The sequence below is a fragment of the Synchiropus splendidus genome, chromosome 15 (genome assembly GCF_027744825.2).
Source record: "Synchiropus splendidus isolate RoL2022-P1 chromosome 15, RoL_Sspl_1.0, whole genome shotgun sequence".
Lineage (NCBI taxonomy): Eukaryota > Metazoa > Chordata > Actinopteri > Syngnathiformes > Callionymidae > Synchiropus > Synchiropus splendidus.
In genome coordinates this window covers 6,746,433-6,772,395 of record NC_071348.1, presented here as the reverse complement: position 1 = coordinate 6,772,395, position 25,963 = coordinate 6,746,433, and the positions used below count along the sequence as shown (strand labels likewise).

Here is a 25,963-nt window from a genome sequence, read left to right as displayed (position 1 = left end):
ACAAAGGAAGGTTGTTGTGGCTACTTTGACATTTGTAGTACAGTGCTGTTATTTGCTTCTCCAAATGTGGCAGACAGGCTGGTAAAGCAACAAGGAAAAAAAAGTGTTTCAGCATGGGTGTTCAAAGTGAGGTGTTTCTGTCAAGTCTGTTGGTCAACTTCCTGCTTGCCCAACAAAGCAGTGAAAGCTTCTTCACTTCCCTCACTTTCACTTCGTCTTCGCGGCCCAGCAGCTACGTATCTGCTGCCGGATGAGAAACGTCTGCAGGCCTGACAGGTCTTACCAAACCTGCAGTGTTCTCTGCTGCGTCACATGCTTCCATGTTGATCAGCAGCTTTTCACAGGAGTTTCTCCCTCTGTCTCTCACAAGCATCCTTCTGTAACTGCTCTCAAGGGTATGTTGACGTACATCTACATCTAGTTCTGAGTTTGGCTTGGCACAGCGGAGCAGACTGGAGTGGATCTGCAGTTTCTCTTTTTCATTTGAGTCTGGTGTCATAGCAGTGCAAACGTCTTTATCTTATTGTTTTGTAAATGAGGTGGCTCATGCGTCACCTTTGCTTCCTCTCTGCCCTGCTTCCCTGCTCTCCTCCACTTCTCTCTGGTCGTCATAATAAGCCTCATTTTCTGACGCCTCAGTTTGCCGAGGACGTCTCCAACAAACGTCACACGCGGCGAGCATGTGTGGGAATGTGGCCGAGCGTTGACCAATACTTGTTGAAAGTGACCTGCAGACGTTGCTTCACTCACCTCTGCTCTGGACTCACAGGAAGTAGTCGTCTTTAGCGTGAGAAGAATAAGGAAGCTGGAGTGCTGTGACTCTCTTGCTGTGGCCAAGACTTGCCTGCTTCTCTGTTGCCGTCTTCTCGCTCACCGCACAAGCAGAAGTGCAGATGAAGAAGGTGGAGTTGAGACACACTGTCTGATTGTGTTGTTGTGTAAATGCACGTTGATGGTGAAGAAAATAGTGAGTGCTGGTCACCGCGGCGATGAAACTGGTCTCTGGTGAAAGTTTGTCATCTTCTGGGATTCAGAGTGTCAGAGCACATTTGTCTCAGCTCTCAGCCACTTCAACGCGGAGTCTCGGATACCACCATATTTGTCATATTTCCCTTGTTTAAAGGAGAAATGAATGTTAGCGCAAACACTCAACTCTCCAAGGTGAAATGGAAGCCGAGTCTTGTTCCCCTAAAGAGTCTGTGGAGATTGTTGCATGACCAGCTGCTTTTGTGATAAGTGGTTTATGACTCACTGATAAAGATGCTAATTCAGCTGGACTCAAAACAGCGTAATCTGTGATGCGTCATCGCCTTGATTTATGTGTGTGTGTTATGATGAGCTCAGCAACATTTATGATAATCCTCAAGCAAGATGGCTAATCTGGCCCACAGAGTGTGTGCGTGTGTGTGTGTCTAAGATGGGAAAGTAAATAATTAAAAGCCGAGAACATTAATTATGATCAGAAAGCTGATCCTGTTAGCAGAGCTGCTAGCTTAGCTTAGCTTCACGCGGTGACTCCATCATTGCTGGGAACATGGGCTGTTGAGATTACAGTTTTAATCTCACTAAAGCTGAGTTAACTTGCGATTAATGGTGAATTAATCACGTTTTTTTTTGTCTGTTTTAAATGTAACTGAAAGGAAGATGTTATCGACATAGCAGTGGCCAATAACGCTTCAGTGTTGGTCTGTTTTCGAGCCTTTTAAGTTCCTTGTGTTGGGTTGTTGGTGTAAACAAATGTTTGCATGATGAAAGCTCTGCTGTTGATAACATCTTCCTTCAATTTACATTTAGAACAGAGGAGAAATGTGCTGTGCGTTTGCCATTAATCATGAGTTAACTCAGATGCGATACACTGAAATAAAAATTTCAGTCTATTGACAGCCCTAATGTCGACCCTTGTTTCTTTGCTGGTGTCACTGATGCCAGCCAACAAAGTGAACCGAGGGAGTCATTGTTAAAAACCGTCTTTGTTTGAACTAAAGAGGATCATCTCCAGCAGTGACCTGTGATGTGCTTGACAGAAAACCTGCTGCAAAAATAACTGGGATTGAACACAAATCTCTGCTGTGTGGTGGTCGTGTGGTGCAAGTCAGCCAGCCACGAAGAAAAAAAGTAACATTCATCAGTCATAGAAAAGTTATGACTGGCACTGTGGTAGTTGACACAAGGTTCTGTGCGCTTCATCTCTTTCTCCCCAGATTTTTTTAGTTCCTCTGGTTCTGACGGTGACTCGTGCTGGTTCTATTTGGGTCTGAGCACCCGCTCCGGTCATCTTCACCCTCGTGAGTCCCTCTTCACACGTGCTTTCCCGTCACCGGAGGAAGTGGACCAGGCCGTGCTCGCCACACGTCCAGCGCTTCGCTTTCTCTGCTTGCCTCCTGCGGTTGCCAGATCTGACGGGGAAAATCCCCCTAAGCACAAGCAGCCGGGTGGAAATGGCTCCCAGACGACAGCGAGGAGGTGAAGAGTAAAGGCTGTGTCCAGCGTCAGACATGTCTGCGTGTGTGTATGTGTGTATAGGTTTACACACGGGCAGCATCTTGTATACACATACGTTTAAATGTGTGTTTGTCCGCCTTGTTGTCTGTCATGCCGCCTGTAAGAAACCAGTGTTGTGTACACAAGAGTGAGCCGGGTGGCAGCTCGTGTGTGTGTGTGTGTGTGTGTGGCGGTCCGTGGGCGTCAGTGGTTAGCCCTCAAACCTTTTATATTGCGGAGGGTCGGTGGGCGCGTTATGAAGGAGCCGGCAGGAAGTGAAGGGTAAATTGGGGGGAGCTGAAAGAAATAACTGCACCAACATGGACTCTTTGTCCCCCCCCCCCGACAGCAGCGAGGGAGGCTGCAGACCACAGACCACCCAGACAGAGACAGACAGACAGACAGACGGACGGGCTGCGAGGAGTTTCCGTCATTTAGAAGAAGAGGGAGAGTGACCAATAGCTGCTGTGACAGAAGGAGCTCTTCAAAATCAACTCTCCTCACTGAAGGTTTAAAAAGGAGCCCGTCAAAGAGCGAGAGTTCTGAGCCCAGGAATATGAACACGACTGGCTTAATGCTGTTGCAATGCACACTTGGTGACACCAGAAACCTTCAGTGAGGTTCTGTGTGGACCTTGCTTGGTGGTGGACAAGGTGGTGGGAAACTGAAATGAGGGGAGTGTGATCGAAGGACCTGCGATGGAGCATGTGATGGTGAACCTTAGAGGCTGTGAGTCATCAGCCCACTGTGGCGGAGACTGTAACCTTTAACCTTTAGAACGTGTGTGCTGATCATCAGGCGTGGTGGAACCTGGTCAGGCGAAGGTGGGCAGTTGGCTACGTGGTGGTGGGAGAAGACAAGGTGTCTCGACTGGGATCATTGGTTCTCTCATCTGTTTGTGATCTGAGATGTCGACAGAAAACAAGAAGTGTGTGACTCCTCCATCGTTCCTCTGCAGAGCTCTGCTGGTTTGGAGACTGGAAAGTCCCTCGGTGGACGCAGGTCAGTGACATGTGACATGTCCGTCTGTCTGAGCCGGTGACTCAGACTGTGATCACTGTCAGGTGCTGACGCCAACAAACACCAGCCGGCCAATAATCATCATCATCATAAAGTTCTTTTGAAGTTTTCGGCAAATTCCTGCAACTCGGGAAACATGTTGCCGTCCAATATCAAAACCCCAGTAGTTAGAATAATGATGGCTTTTAAGGTGCCTGTCTTGGTAACTGCGTAACGCGCGCGATGAAATCATCTACACACGGAAACACAGTTTGTAGGTTTGTTAAGTCTTTGACACTTCAATCTGTATCTGGTTTCTGCGTGTGTTTGTGTGTAGTATCGTCCCGCTGCCGTGCTTTGTTTGTCAGGGGACGTTGGCGTACAGGCCTCCACTCGCACCACAGCTGCGTAGAGTCGGGGTCACTCTATCTCAGCCAATGCTGGTGCAGTTAGCATCTTTGTTAGCGTAAAGGAAGCAGTCCTCACTTGCGACATGTGCAGTTTCAACAGATGTGTGTGGTGTTTATGTATTGGTGTGTGATTTATTGCTGTGTGTGGGCAGATCACTGTCATGCTTTCGATTGTGTCTGTGTTTGTGTGAGTCATTGTGTAGCGATGCTTCTCTAATCGCCTCCGTATTAGCCACTAATCGCTGCATTAACTCGCAAACTCTTAGCTGTGATTAGTCTCCATTGTTGCTCAGGTTTGGTCTCAGACAAGTCCGTCACAGCGAAAGCAGACGCCGTCAGCCAGACAGTGGGTGTTGAACCCGCTTCATTATGAAACCGAGTCCCCGTTAATCCCAACATTAATCTGTCCTGTCGACGAATTGTCAAGCGTTTAGACGAAGTGACTTTAGAGCCGCCAGAGAAACGTTTAAGTCCCCGTCTGAACCCAGCGGTGGCCTCCGCACTGCTGATGATTTCACGTCTTCAAGTCACTCCTTTGTGAACATGTAAGCTTTGTTGCACTCGTGCTGGCAGTGACAGATGCATCAACTCTGCAGCAAGAATCAATAAAATCCGCACAGTCGATCAGTCAGAGCCATTGGTCTTCACCAGTGTGCGCAGAAGGCTCGCTTGTTTGTGACCTTCAAATGTAGAAACATAAAACTGAAAATATTTCTCCATACGTGAGCAGTCATATGTTGCCGTCACATGACTTCCTGGTGAACTTCTCTCCCCACACATGTGGACATCTGCTGCTCGTGGTCACATGGTGGACCGCAAGTCCCATCCACCCCACGTCCTGTCTTGCGGGTCCACATGAGGACGACCTGTTTGATGTTTGTCTACCAAGTCCTGTGGACACACCTGGTTGTCTCTCACACACACGTCGCTCATCACATCAAAGCTACAGGGCTCGGCAGACTAAACAGCATTTACCTGAACTTGACTGAGGGTCCACTTCCTGCATGCACATGCAACTCATCCACACACACACCCCTGGAATACCGCCCCCTGAAGACCCTCAGGCATCTGCAACAGAAGGTTTGTTTGGCTTGTCCCATTTTTGAATTTTTTTTTGTTAATTTTAGAATTTTGCGATCATGATGCGGGTGATATTGCGGTTAAAACTTCACATGGATGCAAGTCCTCCTCTCCAACCTTCCTGAAGGTGGCGACGCACGCAGCAGATGGACACTCAGGTGGACGTGAATTCAGATGATGAACTCGCCTCTTCCTGTAGCGACGTGAGTGTTTACTACCAACACTCTCACGATGACAGCTGAGTCTCCGGGACAATAAACAAGAACGTTGCACATAATTCTGCTTCAAAACACAAGACCGTCTTCGTCTCAGTCTCTTCTGAACAAAACTTTCAGACTTTCATTACTGGACGTAAAGTCTCACAACTGCTCCTGACCTCAGCAGGTGTGTGTGTGTGTGTGTGAGGGCTGATGTTTGTGTGTCCATGTTGGTGCCTATGTGTGTGTGTGTTTATCTGTCCATGTTTGTGTGTGTGACAGTAATGGTCTCCATGGAGCCAGACAAACTTACATAGGCGTTCGATTGGTAAACATCACTGAAGTTATATAACTGGCCACGCCCCCTTCTCACCTGTTGACTAAGAATTATTTTAGGCTAATTTTGGCTCCCTGTTCCCCTGAACTGACTCACGGTTGTGCTGTCTAATCTCCCTTTCTCTCCGCCCCGGGGTGCCTGCCGCAGACCCGCCCCCTCGCCGCACCTGAGTCAGCTCGCCACACTGGGCCTGGGCTGTCGCTGAAGCTACACTAAGCTAATCCGTGATGAAACCGTGGCTAAACGCGGACACTGTTTTCTTTCACTGTGTTCCAGTGGTTTGGTACTGGGGTGAGCCTTGGTCAGTCATTGTTGGTCTCTCACACCTGCTGGTCTTGGCTGAGCATCAGTGGTCACATGTGGTCAGAGGTGTCACGGCGACACAGAGAGACCAGGGCTGAGCTCTTTGCTAATCTCTAATGGTGAATAGTGTGAGACTGTATTTTCAGTCGTATGTCTAGTGTGTAAGAAAGTTGTGTGGGAGAAATGTTTGAGTTTTCGTCTTCACATGACGAGTGTGTGTGTGTGTGTCGGTGTGTGTGTGTCCTTGGCTGCACATGAGTAGTGTGAAATCTCAGCTGGGACTCTTAAATCAGCTCGTGTGTGTGTGTGTGTGTGTGTGTGTGGGAGCTCGAGGTCATGACACCTTCAGGGTCTCCAGATTGGACCAAACTCGGATTAAATTGAGGACGTGAACGAATGAAAGTAACGAGGGCGACTGTGACGACCTTCCGGACGATCGTAAATGTTGATCAGTTGGTCAGTTTCAGCTGGTCAGCATGGAGCTCGTGTCCTCTCTGTCGGGTCCAGTCAGAGGTTAGGGTTAATCTACGATAGCGGAACGGTCTGCCAATTTCCTCCATGTCTTATCCATGTTTTATCACTCAGGGAGAGATTGGGTGCATGCGCCTGTCTGCGTGTGTGTGTGTGTGTGTGTCATAGTCACAGCGTGGAAATAAAGTGTGTGATCGTTTCCCAACATTGTCCCTCAGACTGGACGTTGATGAAACAATGATTCTATTCTTCTCTCAAGTCCAGCAACACGTCCTTCCTGCTGGTTTTATGAATGAATGAAGCACCTGCACACACACACACACACACACACACACACCTGCAGAAATGAAAAAAAAAGCTCTCATTTTCATCAACAATCTGTGGAACTTTTCCAGACAAAGCCTGCGTAAAAAATGTTTGACTTGTGTTTGTGTGGGACTGAGGTGGTGAAATAACCTTTTGCGTTGAAGTCCTGGTTGGGCACAGCGGTGCCTCTCTGCCGGACAGTGACTGGAAGTCCGGACTTGCTCTCGGGTGTCGCCAGTCTGTGAGTTTCCAGGTGTGTCAAGCAGAGAAAGGTCCGGTGATGGATGGAGATTGGGATTCTCCTCCAGCTGACTCATGTCTGCTGATTAACAGCACACATGATTCACAGCGACAGACTGATGAACGTAAACACCAGCAGTGGTTGTTTCAAATCCCGTTGGAATGTTGCGGGACTGTGGCTTGTTTACTGTTGACACCTTGTTTACCTGCGACGCCTCAGACGACTCCGCCCTCCTGCTCATCGGCCACTAATCCTCTTCCACTTGTGAAACTGATGGTGACAAACAGAGCTGAAACCCGCCACCTGATGCCAATGACCACAGAGCGCCCACCGGCCCTGGTTTCTTTCAGTCTGAACCGCGGGACACTCGGTGGTCAGCCATAGAATTTGTGAGAAATTTACAAGTGGTGAATGACTTTGACAGCGAAGTGGAGCTCATGAGACGTGGAGTCATCAGTATGAGTCAAATCGCAGGTTTAAAACAATCCCAGGAGGTGGACGGTGACTCGTGTGCAATGTTTGGTCGCTGGAAGACAAGACAAAGTGGCCTTCTGGTCAGTCCAACGGCCGATTTGTTTCTGGACGTAAACAGGACGCTCACGTAAGAGTCTGTTGGTGTGTGTGTGTCAGACAGGAAGCTAATAATTGTGCGTCATTTCAAAGTGCTTTTTAATCGTCACCGTTTGGGAATTATGAAGTTCCCACATTGAAGGTTCCTGGTTCAAGTCCTGCTGGGCTCACTGGCTGAAGTTGTGTGGTAATCGTGTGGGTGTGTGTGTGTGTGTATGGGTGATAGTTTGTTTGTTTCTCTCACACACTTTTCTTCCTTGGACGCTGCCGCATTTAGACTTCCTGTCCCACTTATTCTCAGACGCACACAGAAAGAGAGAAGAGGAAGTAGGATTTGTTTTTTTCCTAAGGAAGTCCCTTCTTTTCTCTGTATGTGTGTGTGTCATTCTCAAGCCGTCACTTCCTCCTCTTCTCTTTTCTTCTTCTTTTGTCACTTGCCCCAGACAGGAAACAGATGCTCACTCGTCTTCCTCCTTCTTTCCTTCTCTCCATTTTCCCCTCTTGCCTTGCTTGATTTCCATTTCCATAAAAGTTGGGAGAACTGACTTGGTGTCTGTGTTTCTGCCTCTGACAGAGGTTGTTGTTGCGTGTATGTGTGTATAGGCACGGCTCCTCATGTGTATCCATTAACTGTGTGTGTACTCAGGGACTCAATCTTTGTGTTGTGATGGTGACTTTCCTGCGCGTTCCTTGCACGTCAGTGGGTGTGCGTGTGTCAGTGTGATGCAGTGTGTGCACGCGTGTGTGTGTCTCCAGGAGTGATGCAGTGTGTTTGTCAGTTGTCAAACTTTTCCTATTTGGGTTCCTGTGCTCCAGCGTTGGGAAGTCTTTTGGTTCCTCTGCATCCACAGCACCGGATCAGAAGCAGTGAGAGTTCTGACTGTAAACATCAGTACTGACACCTTGTCGCTCGGTGACCTCTGACCTCCTTTTGCCATGGTTACCTGTTGGTGAGCGCAGGTCTGATACATCACATCTCTATTAGGAGGAAGTCATTAGAGTGACCCGGCCATGACCTATAGTGTGGGTCAGACCGGGGTAAGAGACGAATTGTCGTCCAATCACAGCAGGGAGTAACGTGTGCGTGTCAGTGCGAGTGGTGGCTCTAGTCATTCACTAAGTTAATGTCCGGTCTTTGCTAACAATCTTGGCAACAATGAAGTCGATTGTTGAGGTCACATGATGAGGAGAAGTTTCGCTGGTAGGCGGGGCTTTGCTAAATTTCCCTCTGATTGACAGTCACCTTAATGTGGCGCCGGGCGTCTCCCCTTTTCCTGACCCCTCCTCTCAACTTCCTCTGTCCCCAGATCCTCTTTCGGGGGGTCAGAGTTCGATCATTAGGATGGCCCTCATCCCTGATAGCACACTGTGTGTGTGAGGGCGCCGCTGACAACCGCCATCAGTCTGTTGCTCAGGCTTCACCTCGGGGCAGTGGTGTCCTCACTCTGCCCCATAGGCCCGTTCCATTAGCCCCCACTAAGCTCCACCCACCTGTAGTCGCCTCCCAATTCAGAGTGATGTCTCTGGACCTCACAGTTGAGGGGGTCCTGGCGCTGCTGACTCCTGGCTTGTGCGCGAGGCCGACCGCGACCTCCTGCTCACACTGTCCGCATCACGACCTCAGTGAAGTTTGATCTTCTTTATAGAGTTGCAGCGTTCACTAAAGTAGAGCTGCTGCTCTAAAAACATGTCACTACAGAAGAGGCATTCAGGGTGACGCCTCCTCCTGTTTATCCTTCACTCTTGAGAGTGCTGAAAGTGCCGAGACGGAAGTGAAGATAAGAAGCGGCAGGTGACCTCTGTGTGGAGGGTTAATGGCCGACAAGCGAGCGCCATGATTCACAGGTGGACTGGCCTCTCGTTGCCTCACAGGAGCAGAAAACAGGGCGAGGGGGTTTGTGTTTGGGCGGAGGACAAACTCCCGCCTCGATAAGGAAGGTGAGAGGCAAACATTGACCGCGTCGTATCGTTTCACTGGAGAAACTGAGCAAACAGCAGGGATGGACTGATAACCCTCTTCCAGCTCTGATAACCAAGTTCTCGCTGCAAGATTCACTTCGGGCTGAAAATTCACCAAATAATCCATTTTTCAACTGAAGGACAAACATGCCGAGAGGTTAATGTGTTCACTATCTTAGAACACTTGAGTCATCCTGGGTTCAGTGTCGTCATGGAGACGCAGAGAACCTGCCACAGAGCCGGTGAGGCAGCTGAGGTTCTGACTTGCATTTCCCCTGAATAAACCATCTTCTGTCTTGATCAATCGCAGCAGTTCTGTCGAGCCCTCACCTGAAGCCTGAGCTAGTTTCCCTGGAACTGAGGGGAAACTCTGGTTCTTCAGTTTCATGAAGGACAGGCTTCCATCTTAAGTGACGGAGACGTTCGTTTTGTGCCTCTAACACAACTCTACGGTGGAGACGTGGGAGGAGCCACGCTGTTTCATGTGTTGCTGTGGTGAATCAGACCTCCTGCCACCTTCAACCTGGCCTTCACTGAACTTAGCATTTGCACCCGTTCTGAAACTGGAAACTTGACTTTGACTGCTCCAGTTTTGGCACCTCATCATCACCCTCCTTGCTCAATCCTGATGTTATTTCCACCCTCCAGATCAAACCTCTCCTCTCCCGTCTCAACTTCTTGCTTTTCTTTTTCACCTTTACACCCTGAATTGTCTGCACAGCCAACCCCTCTGCTTTCTCCTGATGTTCTCCTCTAGTCTTCAACCTCCATCAGTCTCATCACTTCCAGTGTCCTCTGACCTGGTTCTTCACCCCCTTGGTCCTGCTTCTCCTCCCTGTGATCAAAATCTGCAGCTTTATTTCAGCGCTGCGTTCATGTGATTCACTTCTACTTTTGTCACTTAAATAACTCCCAGAGACACAGACCTGCGTGAGCGTCTTCTCTCTATCAAGGTGAAGACGATCAATTGAGCGCGCCTGTGTAACGTTATCGGAACTCACAATTACGGTGTTTGTCTCCCTCTGCTGGTAAAAGATTGCATCACGCGCCGTTCTTACCGGTACCGGTATTCAAATATGTCGCCTTCTGGGAGTTGAAGTAAGCAATATATAAATGCATTACGGTCATTAGAGTCTTGTGAGTTCTTCAAAAGACTGTTCACCGCATCGCTGCAGTGTATAAAGAAATGGTTATGACCAGCTGCGGCTCTTGATTTGACTGTTTATATATTCATGGATATTTAACTTGAACCCTTCTGATTTTTGTTTTTTCAGGGACCTCCGGAGACAAAATCTCCTCATTTTAAGTGTGTGTCCTAGTTTCCAGAGAGAGCCGTCCCTCGTCTGACCTTGAAGCCGTCTCCTCCAGTCCAGTGGGAGTTCAGGGATGGCAGGTGGAGAGAAGGTTGTTCTGAGCTCCACAGCTGGAGAATTCACTCGTTTTTTATCAGGCCGCTCTTTCATTCATCTGTCACTCCATTAAAAAGTTCAGCGTCAAATTCGGCCATTTATAGGTAACCTGTCACTTACTAACACTGAAATCTATTCACCCGTCCAGCCACGTATTCACTCATTCATTTCTCAGTCTTTCCTTTGAATCATCAGTTCACTCATCCATTCACATCTGTGTATCTCAACACCTTGACGCTCACGCACCACCACAAACCTCAAGCCTTATTAAAGCTTCTGCATGTGTGTGCTGACGGGTCACATGACTTCATGCTGACCCCCCGCTCGGCTGACCTGATTCTGTCTGCTGCTCAGTGGGGAACTGAAGCGGCATGTTTGCACCTCTCCTATCGGAGAGACTCGTCTGAGAGCGGCGAGGCACCTGAGCATCATCCCAGAAGAACATCCAGAGGAGCTTCAGTGAGGTCACATTTACCACTTCATGTTCGTCTGACTGACAGTTGCCGGGTGGACGGGCGAGCCTTGGGCGCCGCCGTGACATTTTGGAGAGGGGCAGACGGACTCAGTGGTTCTGTCAGTGGAGGAGACGAGGGATGCAGCGAGGAGAGCTGATCTGAAGCTCCTGGAGGTACGAACGTCAACCGCACGATTGCTCAGACGCCAGCAGCGACTGGCTCAAACTGAGAATCAAATACACAAAAGTGCAATGGCAGAAAAATGTCTTCAGTCACCACAAAGTGGGATCGACATCTGTAGCGACCCCAACAGTGATTTATTACAGAGAACGACAGAACAGTTCCTGTTAGCTTCTTAAACTGCCACCAACATTAGCCATGACAGGTTGGGTAGAAAAGCAACCGCGACTCAAATATTGATCAGAATTGGCCAAAAAAAAAAAAATTTCTATCTGTTATGGGCTAGCAGGTGCAGGTGCTCAGGTGTACCTGTAGGGGGCGTTCTACCAGCAGAGCTCCTCCCCTCCACTGCTCCGGGTACTCGCCCTCTCGCGGCCCCTCATCTTCCACATCTCCATCATGCTCCTGGCGTAGGCATCCCTCAGGTTCACCCCGCTCTCCCCCGCCTCCCCTTCCGACGCCCTGGCCAGACGCCTCAGCAACTCCCCGTGCCGCGCTGCCGTCTCCTTCATCTTTTGGGCAAAGTAGCAGGCGGAGAAGCGGTCATTGATGATGGCGATGGGCAGCGCCAGCACCAGGATCCCGGACAGGATGCAGAGGAAGGCCAGCAGCTTCCCGGCCGCCGAGTCGGGCCGGATGTCTCCGTAGCCCACTGTGGTCATGGAGGTGGTGGCCCACCACCAGGCGGCGGGGACGCTGGTGAAGGTGGTGGCAGGAAGGTCGTGCTCCAGCATGAAAACCGTGGTGGCGAAGACGGAGATGCCGACGCCCAGGAACAGCAGCAGCAGTCCGACCTCTTCGTTGCACTGAGCGATGGTCAGGCCCAGAGACTTGAGTCCTAATGGAGGGACCAGATGATCATATTCCTTTCACTCATCCATCATCTCTACACCCGACCTGCATCTGTTTTGCTCATTCATGCACTTGTCATCACATCTGGAATCACAGCACACGACCTCCACCTGCTCAGTCTGACCTCTGGGCGTGTGAATGGAACCTACCAGTGGAGTGGCGTCCGAGCTTCAACATCCGGAGCGAGCGCAGGAGGCGCAGCACCTGCACCACCCGGCCCATGTTCTCCAGCTCGCTGGTTCCTCCGTGGAGGCACTCCACGGTGAGCGTGACATAGAAGGGCAGGATGGCTAGGAGGTCAATCCAGTTGGGCACGCTGCGGCTGAAGCGCCGCTTGTCCCGCACGCACAGGAAGCGCAGCAGGAGCTCTGCACTGAACCACACCACACACACGTACTCCAGCCAGTCCAGCAAGTCCTCGCCGGGTTCCAGAGAGATCAGCACCATGTTGACCACCGACAACACCACGAAGAACACAGAGAGCGACCCGAAGGTCCGGGCAGCAAATGAGGAGTCTGGCTTTTCCAGAAGGTCCCAGAGGCGCGTGCGGAGCGCCGGGCACACGGCGCCGGTGAAGTCCTCCTCAGCCTCATCAGGTTCCAGCTCTCGCCGTAGGTCCAGAGTTGCCTTCTGCTCCTTGTGGCGGTGGCATCGTTCTTGACAGCAGGGGTCGATGGCGAGCTCATCGATGCCCCAGTACTGGATCTCCTGCAGGAAGGACAGCTGGCACTGCTCTTCCATGACATGCAGGTGACCGGTGCGGTAGAAGTTCATCACGTACCTGCGGGCAGCAGAAGAGTGGAGAGAAATCACTAGGTTTGCCACGTCAGTGCTGGGCAGTGAGGACTGACCGGAAAGCCTGCGAGCTGCGGTCGAAGAAGAACTCATTCTGCAGCAGGTCGGCATCATCACACCACTGCAGCGCGCAGTCGCGGCCGGAGCGGGCCAGTCTTCCCAGCCGGGTGTCGGGCCGGGACGTCAGCAGCTCTCGGGACAGCAGGTAGCGGCTGCCGCCCACGTTGATGATGAACAGGTCCAGATCCTCCTGTCGTGGCGGCGCAGGGGCCCCGGACCCAGAGGGACGGATCATGGTTCGCTGTGAGCAACACCTTCCATCAGCGTTTGATCCAGACCTCACTCCCACCTCACTCCATCCCCTCGCACACTCATGTTTCCGCTCCTGAGCCCACCTGGGCAGGCCAGACGTGGGACCCTGCGGCCGTGTCCTACTTGTGGAGCCGCCTCAGCCACGTTTGAATATTTCATCCTGATATGCTAATGACCTCGTCTGCTGAGTCTATTTCCGTCATCGTCCGTCCTCAGCAGAAGACGGAGATCAAACCTTCACCCCTTCCTCAAATGAGCCTCGTCTTTGAATCCCCCCATCGATCATGAGTCCAGACCGGAGCCGTGCTCAGAGGTGCAGGAAAATCTGGGCCACGGAAACGAGTCACTCCATCCTCAGATGGTTGTTGCTGTCTCAACATGCTCGACTGTCTAGCTCGATCTTCTGATCAAGAAAAAAAACGTGTTCCTCTGAATCCATCTCTATCTTGTTTACAGTCAGCAAACCTCAGTTCATCCCTTCACATTTCCATAAACCCCAATCTTCATCACTGTTCTTTCTTCTGTGTGCTGAGTTCATCCTCAGATATTGACGCGAGGGTCTCATGTGAGTTGAACATGATAAAGAGAGCGTAACTCACCTGCTGTGGTCTTCAAAGCAGCAACATCATCACATCCAGAGGAGATGAGGAGGAGAAGCTCTGAACTCTGCTGCTTCACATCACAGCGGTGATGAAGCCACGGCAGGAGAGAGAGGTGGAGGAGGAGGGAAGGTGTGGGAGGGATGAGCGGAAGGAGGAGAGTGGAGTGGAGTGGATGATAAAGAGTGAGCGATTTATAGGAGTTGAAATCCGGAGCCAGAAGGAGAAACAGAGCAGAAGAATGATGGGAACCAAAGGATGAGTGAAGCGTAGGTGCGGGAGCATGAGGAAGACCATGGGACGAGAAGGGCAGGAAGATGCTCCAGAGTGGGGACATCATCATCATCATCATCATAATCATCATCATCCTCTTCCAACCAGCCACATTTGAAGGCAGAAACTGGACTGCGTTGCTCGTGGGCGGCTGCCTTGATGCAACTTTTAACAAGTTCCAAATATGTTTCCGTTTCTCAACACCTCACTCTTGTTTCCGCAGGCATCCGACCGTCCAGCTGTTGCCAGGCAACGCCAGTCCCAAAACGCTGGCATGGCGCTGTTGAGCTCAAGAATAGCCAACCATGTGCCTGTAGCGCCGCCCCGTGGACCTAGTGGAGATTAATCGTGTGGCGCTAGAAAGGTGCCTGCTGGAGATCAAGAGGACGGGTCGTTCTGTTGTCTGCCGACAGAGGGTGACGAAGCGCAACAATCGCGTTTCTGCCATCCGCCATTTTTTTTCAACCAGACGAGGAAGACTTGCTTTGTCATCGTTCGGCACCAATCAGCGAGCTGGTCTCACGGTCTTAGCCCCGCCCACCGGAGAAACCGCCATCACTAAATCCAAAACAAGAGTTGCCGTCTGCGGAGCTTCGCCTACAAGGTTCGTTTCTTTGTTTACTCGTCTTCACAACAACAGCTACCGCCGTTATCGTGTAGCCAGAGTAAGCACGCTGGTGTTGAGTCGCCGACGTGACGTCAAGGGTCCGTCCAGATCTCCTATTCGGCAACGTCGTCAGAGTGAGCGCGAGCGTTTCCATTCTGGCGCCGAGTGAGTCGTGACGTTGTTGTGTTTCTCTAGTTCCAACAACACGACAGGAACCGAAAACTATCCTCGAAACCGACTGGTATTTCGATAAATTAAAGATCGTATTTGACGGCGGGAAGCCGTGACGTCACTCAACGCAGCAGCGCGAAAGCCGCTTTATTTTGAAAACTTGGCGGCGGAAGTCAAAATCTGAATCTTTTTTCGATTTTTAAAAAATAGAGACTAGAGCTTTTACATTTATGAGCCTTCCCCTGTCAAATATTGCTGAAGATAAAAATAGCACTTTCTTGATGTAAATGACAGACTGTCGATGCTGAAGATATTGTTAATGCGGACTGACGCATGTTAATTTCCTAGTCTTTTGTGACGTCATTTGCACCCTGGTTTTTGCTCATGTTCATGACGCGTCTATTCACCTGAGACTGACGGAGTGGTTGTGGCAGAAGAAAGTGTTATTGTGTAAAACCAACGTGAGAAGTGTTTTTAGTTTGATGATGATGTGCTGGTCCTCTCATCCGTCCTTCTGCTACTAAGCTGAGGTGAGCCACGTGTTGCTCACAGTGTTGTGGCCCAGGATCCTGCGGGGTAGCCGAGCCTGACTTGTGTGTCGTCTGTGGAGCAGCTGGCAGCATGAGTGATGCAGAGGAAGCCAGGGAGACGGGGATGGACGAGTCCAGTCCCGACCTCGGCAGAGCCAAGCTGTCCGGTGAGTCTGGCTCTCCTGTCCCAACCCAGCTGCGGTGCTGAGGCTGATCCTGCTCTCTTGCAGCGGCGGGACAGATCCTGGAGGGTAAACGCGCCAAGAAGACGGTGGAGAGACTCGACTTCCAGGCGCCCGAGCAGAAGAAGCTGAAGATCGGAGAAGGTTAGGCGTTTGAGGGTCCCCTGATGCTGGCGGTCAAGTGACTGGCGTTTCGGACATCACAGGAAGTGGAGAGAAACTGGGCGACATCCCCAGGACGAACTACCAGATCACCAAGATGAAGCCGGCGGACCTGAAGACACTTCACACCATCCTGTTCGACCGCCCGGGCCAAGTACGTCCGCCGCCATGTCTCAGCGTTCTCTGGACCTCGGCATGACTCGGCACTTGTGTTCCAGTCAGCGAGCATCAAGAAGACCCTGCGGCTGTTCAACGGTTTCGGCTTCGACGAGAAGAGCGAGCAGTTCTCCAAGAAACGGGAGAAGCTTCTGAAGTGAGTGGCACTGGTCACATGACCCGCGCTCCCCACCAAAACGTGCGTCTACATGCAGGAGCTCAAACTTGACCAACAGCAAGCTCAAGGTGGTCTGCAGCGTCCTGGACCTGGAGAAGAAGGGGACGCACTCGGACCTGGTGGAGCGGATCCTCACGTACCTGGTGTCGCCCAAGAACAGTGGCAAGGTGAGAAGCTTGTGAAGAGTTTGCTGTTCCTGCATCATCACGTGCGTCTCAGGTCGCTCTGTGCCGACGGTGATTTCTGTTTCTAAACGCTTCACACGTCGGTTGTGGTGTGACGACAGTTGTCAGGCCTGTAGTTGCCAAAAATCTCCACCAGGTGTCGACATTTCGTCCTGTTATCATTTTGCAGCGTTTGCCAGTGAAGAAGAAGAAGAAGTCCAAGAAGAAGCTCTCAGGCGATGACTCCGCCACGAAAGCCAAGAAGAAGAGCAGCAAACCCAAACCCAGCTCCTCGTCGAGCCCCAAGAAGTCCAAGTCAGCCAGCAAGTCCAAGGCTATCGTGATGGACTCCAGCAGTGACGAGGAGGAAGACGAGAAGGCCGAGGCGGCGACCGAAGCTGAGGGTTCGGAGGATGAGGAGAAGGCGTCCGACAAAGACCTGGACCGGTCTGAGAAGTCGGAGCAGTCCAGCCAGCAGGACAGCGAGGATGAGGACGAGGTGATGCTCTCCTGCCTCATGTTCTCGCAGGACTCAAGCTAACGTTTGACGTCTCCTCTCAGTCTCCAAAACCAAAGTCGGGGAAAAAGGCGGCCGCCAAGAAGTCCACGCCAGTGAAGAGGGCCAAGACGCCGGCCAAGAAGGCGGCGCCACCGAAGAAGCGGGCGAAGAAGGACGAGTCGGACGGCAACAGCAGCGACGCCGACGAGAAGGTCTGAGCAGGCCGCTCTTCTCTGGTTCCACTGTCTGACCCAGAGTTTGGTTTTAGCCCAAGAAGAAACCCGCAGCCAAGACCAAGAAGGCCGACAGCAGCAGCAGCAAGACCACCAACACAGGTGAGTGTGCCCCCGCAGGCCGCACCCCACAGTCACGTGACCTGGCCGCTCTGCCCCCGCAGCCGACGACAGTTCGGACGACGAGCCACTGATCAACATGGTGAAGAAGCTGCCGAGCGACGAGCAGCTGAAGGAGACGGTGAAGGGTCTGCTGGAGGAGGCCAACCTGGAGGAGATGACCATGAAGCAGATCTGCCAGAGGGTGAGAGCAGCAGCAGCAGCAGCCCTGACCTGTGGCACTGGCCACTGACTGCCTGCCTGTGTTGCAGGTGTTCGACACCTTCCCCAACCAGGACCTGAGCGCCAAGAAGGACTTCATTAAACAGACCGTCAAGTCTGTGAGTCTCTCTCTCACACACACTCACTCACTCAGACCAGGGGTCCTGCAGTAACCTATGCTTTCCTCCTTCCTTCAGCTCATCACATGAAGACCGGAGGCATCCGTCTCCACTTGTAGTTCCATGTCTCTTGTTTTTCAGCTGAGCTTTGTTTTCTATGCCTAAACTGACAGTTTTTTTATTGAAGGCTTCTGTCAGGGTTTCTCTCGCAGAATAAAGTTGTACATTGAAAAAATTGAGGTCTAGGTGAGTCTGAGTCGAGTCACTGCAGGAGTCAAAGTTCAGTGATGGTTTTATTAACAAACGTTCTGCTGGTTGGACGACAAACAAACACAAACAAGAGTAAAGTTTCCCGCCGCTCGGAAAGTCCCGGCTGACGTTCAAGTGAGGTCACAAAGCTTCTTTACGAGGTGAACACGACGACAACACATGTCCAGAAGGGGGCAGCGTGGAGTGTCTGTGACCGGGTTCTCACCGGGTTCTCAGGGGGCGCCGCTCTCCCCCAGCAGCCAGTACGTGGTCATCCTGCCTTTGCCCTTGATGTCGATCTCTCCTCGCAGCTCCAGCTGAAAGCAGTTGAACTCCTGCAGAACATCGCGAGTGGCGGCCGACACGTGGATCTTCAGTGCTGCACAGAGAAGCGCGTCAGGACGGACGGACTCCAGCTGTGACCCAGGACCTCCCCACGCTCACCTTCCCCCGAGGACTCCATGCGAGAGGACGTGTTGACGGTGTCTCCGAACAGACAGTAGCGAGGCATCTTCAGACCCACCACTCCTGCGCACACCGGACCTGCACAGGCACAAGTTGGGCCGTGTTTCTCGGGGAACGCCTCCCGGACTCACCGCTGTGGATCCCGATCCTCAGCTTGAGCTGGTCTTCTGTGCGGTGCCGGATCCGGAAGCTTCTGACGGCATTCAGGAGAGCCAGCGCCATGCGAGCGATCTCTCGTCCATGTAGCTTCCCGTTCCTCACGGGCAGCCCCGACACCACCATGTATGCGTCACCGATTGTCTCCACCTGGGGGCGCCACATGACCGCAGACGTGCTGCTCGACCGACCTCGTTCACCTTCCCACCACTACACACCACAGATCCAAACTTACCTTGTAGACGTCAAAGTTGTCGATGATGGCGTCAAAACATGTGTAGAGGTCGTTGAGCAGCGCCACCACCTGCAGACACATGCGGTGAGAGTCGGCACCGTCAGCGTGGGCGGAGCCAGAACTCACCTCCATGGGCGTGCTCTCCGCTGAGATGGAGGTGAAGCCCACAATGTCGCTGAAGTAGATGGTGACAGAGTCAAAGGCCTCAGCCTGGACCGTCTCGCCGCGCTTCAGCTGCTCCGCCACCGAGCTGGGGACACAGGAGAAGCACCGTCTCTGCTCTGGTCAGTAGAGCAGGAGGGAGGTATACTCGCGAGCCAGGATCGCTCCATGCAATGGCCTCCTGGCAGTAGCAGTGCAGTACTCACTGAGGCAGTATCTGGTAGAGCAGGGCTTCAGCTTTGCGCTTCTCTTCATGGTAGGCCTGCGTCCGCTCCTCCACCAGCTCCTCTAGGTTGTTGGCGTACTGTTCCATCCGGGAGAGAAGGTTGTCCAGAATGTTGGTCCTGGACTCTCTGACACACACATACAGATGTTAGATTGTGCATGTGTGCATTGGCGCGTGGCAGCTCACTTGTTCTGTTTTCGCAGCAGCAGTCTGATGTGGTTGAACTCAGGTCTCTCTGTGGGCTCCTCAGCCCAGCAGCGCTGCATCAGCTGACCCAGTTCCGGACTGTGGCTCTGTGGGTCGGTGCTCGGCCTCAGGCAGGGCCACTCGCCCAAGATCACCCGGTCTACGATCTCTGCAGAAGGAGCCAGCGAGTGAGCACCACACCGGTGTCTCCAGATCTTTCCCTCTGGTTTTCCTACCTTTGGGACTCAGCAGGTCTCCATCCAAGTAGAAGGCCCCTCTGCGCAGCGCCACCTCCTGGAGGATGATGCCAAAACCATAGACGTCTCCTTTCTGGGTCCCTTGCAGGGGCGGAGAGTCGATCCTGAGCAGCTCCGGTGCCATCCACAGTCTCTCTGGGGAACAGGACAGGTATTATGGAGCCGAGTCAGGAGCCAAGGTGGATCAGTGCAGCACATATGACCTCGCCTGTCTGCCTCTCAGGTCCCATCACCTGTTGCAGCGCCACAGTGAGCCTCACACGCGGCTCAGAGTGCCGAGTCCCTGCCACTTCCCCTCTCACTTCACTGGTGTCCCTCAGTTGCCCCACAGCAGAGCAACCATGCTAATGCTAACTTGTTGCTGAGGACTCACGGGCGTAGTACGCGTGGGCGTCCTTCCCGCAGTCGGCCTCCGATCGGAAGCTGCTCAGTCCATAGTCGGTGATCTTCAGGACGAAGCGGTTGTCCACCACACAGTTGGAGGACTTGAGCTTGCCATGTGAGACGATGACGCTGTTGTGGAGGAAGACCATGCCCTGCAGAGGAACACGCTGTTACCCCGGGAGCACGCGCTCCAGCCCACGTGAGCATCACCTTGACAATGTCGTTGATGAGTGAGTACTTGAACATCCAGTCCAGCGTGATGCTGTCGTTCTCCAGGATGTCCTGCAGACAGACAGACAGACGGACAGACAGACAGACGGACGGGCTGAGCGGGACTGCAGAGGGGGCTGTGGGACCGGGCCTCACCTGCAGACTTCCTCGGGGGCAGTACTCGGTGATGATGCAGATGTTGGGCGGGTCGACGGAGGCACCGATGAAGCGGGTCAAGTGCTCGTTCTGCACGTCTCTCATCTGAGGACAGAGGGGTCAGTGCTGCGGCGTGGTGCTCGTGCGGGTCGGCCAACTCACGTGTTTGAGCTCGAACAGGACCATCCTGTTGAGCTCGATGCGCTTCTTGTTGCAGTACTTGATGGCTACGATGTTGCCCTGCAAGAGAAGACGCCGTTACAGCGTTGTCGGGTCGCCGCCGCGCCACGTGTCGCTCAAGAACTGCAGTACAGACGCGCCACACTCACCTTGTAGTATCCAGTTTTAGCAAATACCTGCTGGTTTCCATCTCCAGTCATTAGAGAGCCGTAATTCGATCCTCTCTGTGGAGACATGAGCCACGAGAGGTTCAGCCTCAGTTTGAGGGTGAAGACTTCAAAATAACTGGGTTTTAGTTTGGTTCAGAGTAAAGGTTAAGTTTAGCCATGTGTTTTAGATGGTTAGGTTTAGGGGAGAGGCTGGGGATGACGGTCCTCACTAAGATAAGAAGACAAACATGGGTGTGTGTGGGTGGGCTTGTTTCTACTACTTTGTAGGGACCAATTCTTGACAAAACACTATCCTTCTGAGGACTGTATGACATTGTGGGGATATTTGGCAGGTCCCCACGAGGTTAAGCCTCAATTTGAGGATGAAGACTTCAAAATAACTGTCATTAAAATTAGGTTCAAGGTTGGTTCAGAGTCCTGGTTCAGGTGAGCCATGTGATGTGGATGGTTAGGGTCAGAGAAAGAGGCAATGAGAAACCTCACAATGTCCCCACAAGGATATAAAAACAAACGTGTGTGTTGGTGCTGACCAGTGACAGTGTGAGTCTGCTGCCGCTCCTGAGAATCTTGTCGATGTCACTCATGTGGATGTCGTCCCAGGAAATCCTCCACAGCTGAGCAACCAACTCTCGCTCCAGCTTCATCCTCCTGAAGGGGGAGCGAGCACACACACACACACACACACACACACACACACACACACACACACACACACACACACACACACACACACACACACACACACACACACACACACACACACACACACACACACACACACACACACACACACACACACACACACACACACACACACACACACACACACACACACACACACACAGTGTCAGTCAGATTGTCGATCCCACGGGCCAAAACCTCAGGTCCAGTTGGCAAGGAAGCGCAGCTCTCACCTGTAGATGAAGACGGTGACGGTGAGCGTCATGGTGAAGATGAAGAAGAGCACGATGGAGACCATCTGGTAGATGGTGACGGCCTCTGAGACACAGACACACAGGTGTCAGCGCCGACACCTCACAGCCAGGCCGCTGGCGGCGCCACTCACCGGTCAGACACGCAGGGTTGTCGTTCTTGAAGCCGCAGACGGGGATGTCAAGAGGACAGACTCCGCCGGGCCACTGCACGGACCGCTCCGGCACGGCGGTCAGCTGCTCGTCCGGCGTCTTGTACATCAGAACGATCTGCCGCAAACACGTCATGTGACTCCACACTTCAGCCCATGAGTCATGACTCGTGGCAGGACTCGCCAAACATGCTGTTGACTGCATGATGTTCATCACACCTGAGAGGAAGTGATGTCAGCGCAGGCTGAGGCGGACTTACCTTGTAAGCGCTGCTGTTGGTGTCCGCCATGTCCCACAGAGCGAAGGCCGTCTCTCTGTCACCAAACTTGTCCAGCTGGACCTCGCCGGTCACCCCTGAGAGGCAGACCATGTGACATCAGACCCTCATGTCCAGCCTGGTGTGGTGCTGCATCACTCTGATCAAGCTTCCAATAATGTTCCGTACTCTTCCTCATCTACCTCATGAGCGGCGCCTGAATGGCTGCGGTGGAGCCGAGAGGTGGCAGCGGGCGGCGGCAGTGATTACCGCCAATTAGCTGTGCACCGTGCGTTGGCGGCTATTAAGTCGGTAATGACCCACCTCCATCAGCACGGCTCAGGTTCACAGCACCGACTCACCAGAGACACCTGTGTTTCTCCCTGTGCTCTGCAAAACAACGGTTCGTCTTTGAAGCAGAGTTCAAGACTCGCTCTCGTCTGGGAGGAGGAAGGATCAGAATCGCAACAGACTGGTCTGGTTCTGCTGAGGCTTCTGCGTGTGCTGACAGCAGGGACTGGGGGGGTTGGGGGTCAACGGCGATGCGGATGCATGAAAGGGCAGATAAGATTTCTTTATGTCGCTGACATTTCGAGCCGAGTTGATCCGACGTGTGAACGTTTCTCAACGCAAATGTCAGGAGGCCCGTAGCTTATTGGAGTCATAAATACACAGAGAAGTCATAACAATAATACTGTGTGATAGCAGTGAGTCCCAGGAACGGGTCTGTTGTCGAGTTTGACTCACACACACAACAACAGAAGATGAACCGCGCAGCCCGGATGTCAAGTCGTCGGGTCCACACCTCAGGACCCGGGCCAGTAAACAATGGTTGCACGGTGATGCTCAGAGGTTGCAGGTTCACACCTCTCTCCCACGGGCTCGTGCATTGGGGATCCTCCACCTCCGTCACAAGGAGGCGCGGAGTGGAAGGCGGCACAGAAGAATCGGCGTGTTTCAGAGCGGGGACGTGTGCCGCAGTGACGCCGCTCTGATTAAAAACTGGGTTCTGGAGAACAGTGGAGCGATTATCGCACATCAGAGACGAAGACAGGGGATCAGCCTCCACCCTCGAGGACCAGCTGCCCATTTAGAAACAAATGTGAGAACACACGTGCTGCCTCGCATAGGCGCGTGTGTGTGTGAATAGGCGGGAAATAAAGATGTGCGATCAGACTGTAATCGGATCACGTCATGGCTCCATCCACATGAATCAGATGTCGGCCGAGCCGCGGCAGGATATCATATTGCTACTTCCTGTCTTTGCCTCCATTAGCCGATAAGCGATCATCCATGTGTGTGCCTCTGTATTTGTTTGTGTTAGTAGAACAACATAACCATGACTCTGCCAGACTCTCTGTGAGTGTTGAAATCACAAGTTATGACTTCATGCAGCAACATTTCCTCTCCAAAACACTGGCACTAACTCTGACTCTCCCAACTCCTCCAGTCTGGGACTGGTCACTATTCCTGAAGCTCCAGATGCTGCACTCTCTTCTTCACCGCCTTCATCTCTGTCATTACAGACGATTCACCCCTTCTCTCCTCCTCCTCGTCCTCGTCCTCCTCTCTTCCTCGCCCAAACCCCTCATCTTGTCTCCTCTCCTGCTCCTCTGAACACTCGTGTAGCACAGTCCTCACGAACCAACGCTAAAGAACCAGTCTCATCCAGCGTGATGGAACACACGACAGATGTGCCGTCGTCGGTGACCACAGCTGTTTGAAAACTTACAGACACGTGTTGCTTGGTTACCGACCGGAGCTGACAGATCTCTGCGCAGCCTGACAGCCCACATTAGCACCCTCTGACCCCGTCACACAGGTGCGCCGCAGCAGGCGCCTGGTGTCCGTCCGAACAAGCTCTTCACTTGTGACATGGAACGGTGACAGTGGGTTGACCTCGTGGTGGACACACGCCTGTCGCGATTCCACGGACGAGTCAGCCATGATGAGACGCTCAGCCTCCACGTGTCGGCCATTTAGGAACAAATGAACAAGGGACAATCAGCAATCAGAGCGGCAGGCGTCAGCAACAGGTTGAGATGATGGGTGAGTCCATGAGTCACACGGCTCCAGGGAGCAGCTGCTCGCTGAGATGGATGTTCGGAGGGAAGCAGCAGGCGGCAGCTCTGGCTCCAGCAGATTAGATTAGACTGTTTGGAGGTGAGCGCTGCAGTTTAGGCAAAGAAGAGCGATGCCAACAGGTGGAGGTGTCGGGGAGCGGCTGCTCCAGATCCATCAGAAGACAGTGGGATTCTAACTCCAGCTTTCATCCACAGGTGACAAAACTGAATTTGTTGATTAGCAGTCGTCACCTCAAAGCTGAAGGAGAAATCCATCCGTGTTATAATATTCAATCTCCCAAACATGGGTCCAGATTTGCTGGCAAAGGACACCCCGAGACCAGTGAGCCCCAGAAGGTCCTGGTGGTTGCACCGATCAGACACAGGTTCTGTCAAATCTGACCTTACCACTGAGTGATGCTGGGGTCTGAGCTGTGACAGTTGCTTGCCAGACAGTAAAGCGCCCGACAATAAAAGTGACGGAAATAAAAAGAGAAGCTCAGAATTCTATGGCCGTGATGAATGAAACATTCTAGAGGACGGATGGAGTCGAGCGACAGATCTTCTTTCACGTGACAGACGGTGGGGCAGCAGTCGCCTCCTCCCCTCGGGGTCATCAGCACGATGACAAGCCAGCCGCTAATGGCAAAGCGATGGATGGAAAAACAAAGAAGCGGAGGTTTGAAGAGGGATGGAGAGAAGAAAAGAGCAGAGCAAACAAATGCCTGAGAGCTGCTTCACCGTTGCTGTTTGCACAGTGACGCTGGACTGAGAAAATCATGCTACGACACTCACTCACAGTCAGCTAGTAAACAGAAGCCGTTGGAAGCTGCAGTGGCAAGGACCTGCAGCGGTGGAACATGGAGCTTCTCAGCAGGGTACTGAGAGCTTCAAGAGTGAACTCAATGTTCAACTAACTGCTTGAAGTGGGTCAATCCACAAGACCTTTAGTCATCAGGTCCTAATGCAGAGGGCTTTGACATCATCACAGAGGCCATGAAGGACTCCGGAGATCGCCAGCGTGTCTGATGAGTCTCAGCTTTGACCTGTATTCATGACTCCACAGTTGGGTCATGCTGACAGGTGAGGCAGTCAGAGGTTTCAGAGCTGCTGACCAGAGCAAACTCTCCTCCAGTCAGGGATCTGCTCAGGCCATTGAAGCCAGACGTCCTTAGAGTTTCATCCCAGACGGTGACGTTTGATTTGTTCAGTTTGATAAAAATTTGTCGACAGTTCCAACTGACTGTAGGAGGTGGTGGCGAGTGACGGGTGGACGAGTCAGACGGGTTAGACCCGCTGACCCAAACACCAGTGGATAGGGCTAGGGAGTGGAGCTGTGTGTGTCTCATCCATCAGCCGGTCGCCGTGCGGCTTGTGTGCTTTGGAAAGTTTACAGCACAGGAAGTTGGGTGTCATTCATCATCCCAGCCCGTCGGCAGAGCTCACCTCTGACGTACACAAACATCACACACACTTCGGTTTGTGACTGCTGCGCAACACATCCGATTTTGTGGTTTATTTTGTCTGCAAGACTGTGTTGAAATAAGAGGAGACCAGATGAGCAACATGGCCGAGTCAGCCTGACCAGGCGGGAGTTGAGGGTGAGTCCAGTACGGCAAGCAGACGGGCCACGACTGTTGTGTCAGACCTGAAGAGTTGATTCATGTATCCCAATGGATCACATGACTTTTCTGACAATCCCAGGTCCAAAGTTCTGGGAGCAGTGAGAAGAAGTCTTGCATCAGAGGGACTACCAGGAGCTCTTGGGACGACGCTGTCCAGGAAGTCCCACCAACCACGGGCAGCAAGGAGAAGCCCAGCTTGGACAACCACACCCCCCCCCCCACTTAGGATTTTCCCACAGTCAGAAGCGTGACAGTCCAAATCCGTCCACACTGTCTTACGGCCGCTTGGGCAGAGACAAGCTATTCCTGAGCTTTAGGTCCCCCTAGTCTCAGGGTGACACAGACTC

General features: G+C 52.4%; 3 protein-coding genes across 5 annotated transcripts in view; 1 reads left to right on the top strand and 2 right to left on the bottom strand.

The window, feature by feature from the left end:
* Window positions 1-11,495: 11,495 nt before the first annotated feature.
* kcnv1 (potassium voltage-gated channel modifier subfamily V member 1) lies at window positions 11,496-15,293 on the bottom strand. Its single transcript, XM_053887582.1, has 4 exons — window positions 13,957-15,293; window positions 13,102-13,346; window positions 12,400-13,031; window positions 11,496-12,236 (listed from the first exon to the last, which is right to left on the bottom strand). Exons 2-4 carry the CDS (start codon window positions 13,338-13,340, stop codon window positions 11,722-11,724), a joined length of 1,386 nt encoding a protein of 461 aa, XP_053743557.1. The 5' UTR covers window positions 13,341-13,346; window positions 13,957-15,293; the 3' UTR covers window positions 11,496-11,721.
* dek (DEK proto-oncogene) lies at window positions 14,697-17,784 on the top strand. 3 transcript variants are annotated; one of them, XM_053887585.1, is made up of 12 exons: window positions 14,697-14,833; window positions 15,560-15,704; window positions 15,768-15,863; window positions 15,926-16,035; window positions 16,100-16,194; window positions 16,253-16,382; window positions 16,570-16,878; window positions 16,941-17,090; window positions 17,147-17,213; window positions 17,276-17,415; window positions 17,483-17,551; window positions 17,630-17,784. In XM_053887585.1, the coding sequence occupies exons 2-12, from the start codon at window positions 15,629-15,631 to the stop codon at window positions 17,639-17,641; spliced, it is 1,254 nt and encodes a 417-aa protein (XP_053743560.1). In that variant the 5' UTR covers window positions 14,697-14,833; window positions 15,560-15,628; the 3' UTR covers window positions 17,642-17,784. The 3 variants fall into 3 exon arrangements, with proteins under 3 accessions (XP_053743560.1, XP_053743561.1, XP_053743558.1); XM_053887586.1 differs by having other exon boundaries at window positions 14,747-14,833; window positions 15,573-15,704; XM_053887583.1 differs by having other exon boundaries at window positions 14,748-14,833; window positions 15,621-15,704.
* The window catches only part of LOC128771811 (atrial natriuretic peptide receptor 1-like), a 26,264-nt gene continuing 17,814 nt past the window's right edge, over window positions 17,514-25,963 (bottom strand). The window contains exons 6-22 of the mRNA XM_053887581.1: window positions 21,932-22,026; window positions 21,654-21,789; window positions 21,502-21,586; window positions 21,118-21,235; window positions 20,567-20,641; window positions 20,400-20,477; window positions 20,238-20,342; window positions 20,082-20,153; window positions 19,861-20,023; window positions 19,467-19,622; window positions 19,231-19,399; window positions 19,025-19,171; window positions 18,783-18,906; window positions 18,657-18,725; window positions 18,397-18,571; window positions 18,245-18,343; window positions 17,514-18,179 (exon numbers count right to left, since the gene is read on the bottom strand). Of these exons, the coding sequence (XP_053743556.1) occupies window positions 18,034-18,179; window positions 18,245-18,343; window positions 18,397-18,571; window positions 18,657-18,725; window positions 18,783-18,906; window positions 19,025-19,171; window positions 19,231-19,399; window positions 19,467-19,622; window positions 19,861-20,023; window positions 20,082-20,153; window positions 20,238-20,342; window positions 20,400-20,477; window positions 20,567-20,641; window positions 21,118-21,235; window positions 21,502-21,586; window positions 21,654-21,789; window positions 21,932-22,026 (2,012 nt within the window). The 3' untranslated portion in view covers window positions 17,514-18,033. The remainder of the gene's footprint in view (window positions 18,180-18,244; window positions 18,344-18,396; window positions 18,572-18,656; window positions 18,726-18,782; window positions 18,907-19,024; window positions 19,172-19,230; window positions 19,400-19,466; window positions 19,623-19,860; window positions 20,024-20,081; window positions 20,154-20,237; window positions 20,343-20,399; window positions 20,478-20,566; window positions 20,642-21,117; window positions 21,236-21,501; window positions 21,587-21,653; window positions 21,790-21,931; window positions 22,027-25,963) is intronic.

What these genes read in the sequence shown, in the direction of transcription:
- kcnv1 (XM_053887582.1), bottom strand. Translation starts at nt 13,340, where the DNA reads ATGATCCGTCCCTCTGGGTCCGGGGCCCCTGCGCCGCCACGACAGGAG. An exon ending in CGCAGCTCGCAGGCTTTCCG is followed by an intron (nt 13,032 to 13,101) that starts GTCAGTCCTCAC and finishes TGCTGCCCGCAG; the next exon opens with GTACGTGATGAACTTCTACC. An exon ending in GCTCGGACGCCACTCCACTG is followed by an intron (nt 12,237 to 12,399) that starts GTAGGTTCCATT and finishes TCCCTCCATTAG; the next exon opens with GACTCAAGTCTCTGGGCCTG.
- dek (XM_053887585.1), top strand. Translation starts at nt 15,629, where the DNA reads ATGAGTGATGCAGAGGAAGCCAGGGAGACGGGGATGGACGAGTCCAGT. An exon ending in CGGCAGAGCCAAGCTGTCCG is followed by an intron (nt 15,705 to 15,767) that starts GTGAGTCTGGCT and finishes GCTCTCTTGCAG; the next exon opens with CGGCGGGACAGATCCTGGAG. An exon ending in ACAGCGAGGATGAGGACGAG is followed by an intron (nt 16,879 to 16,940) that starts GTGATGCTCTCC and finishes GTCTCCTCTCAG; the next exon opens with TCTCCAAAACCAAAGTCGGG.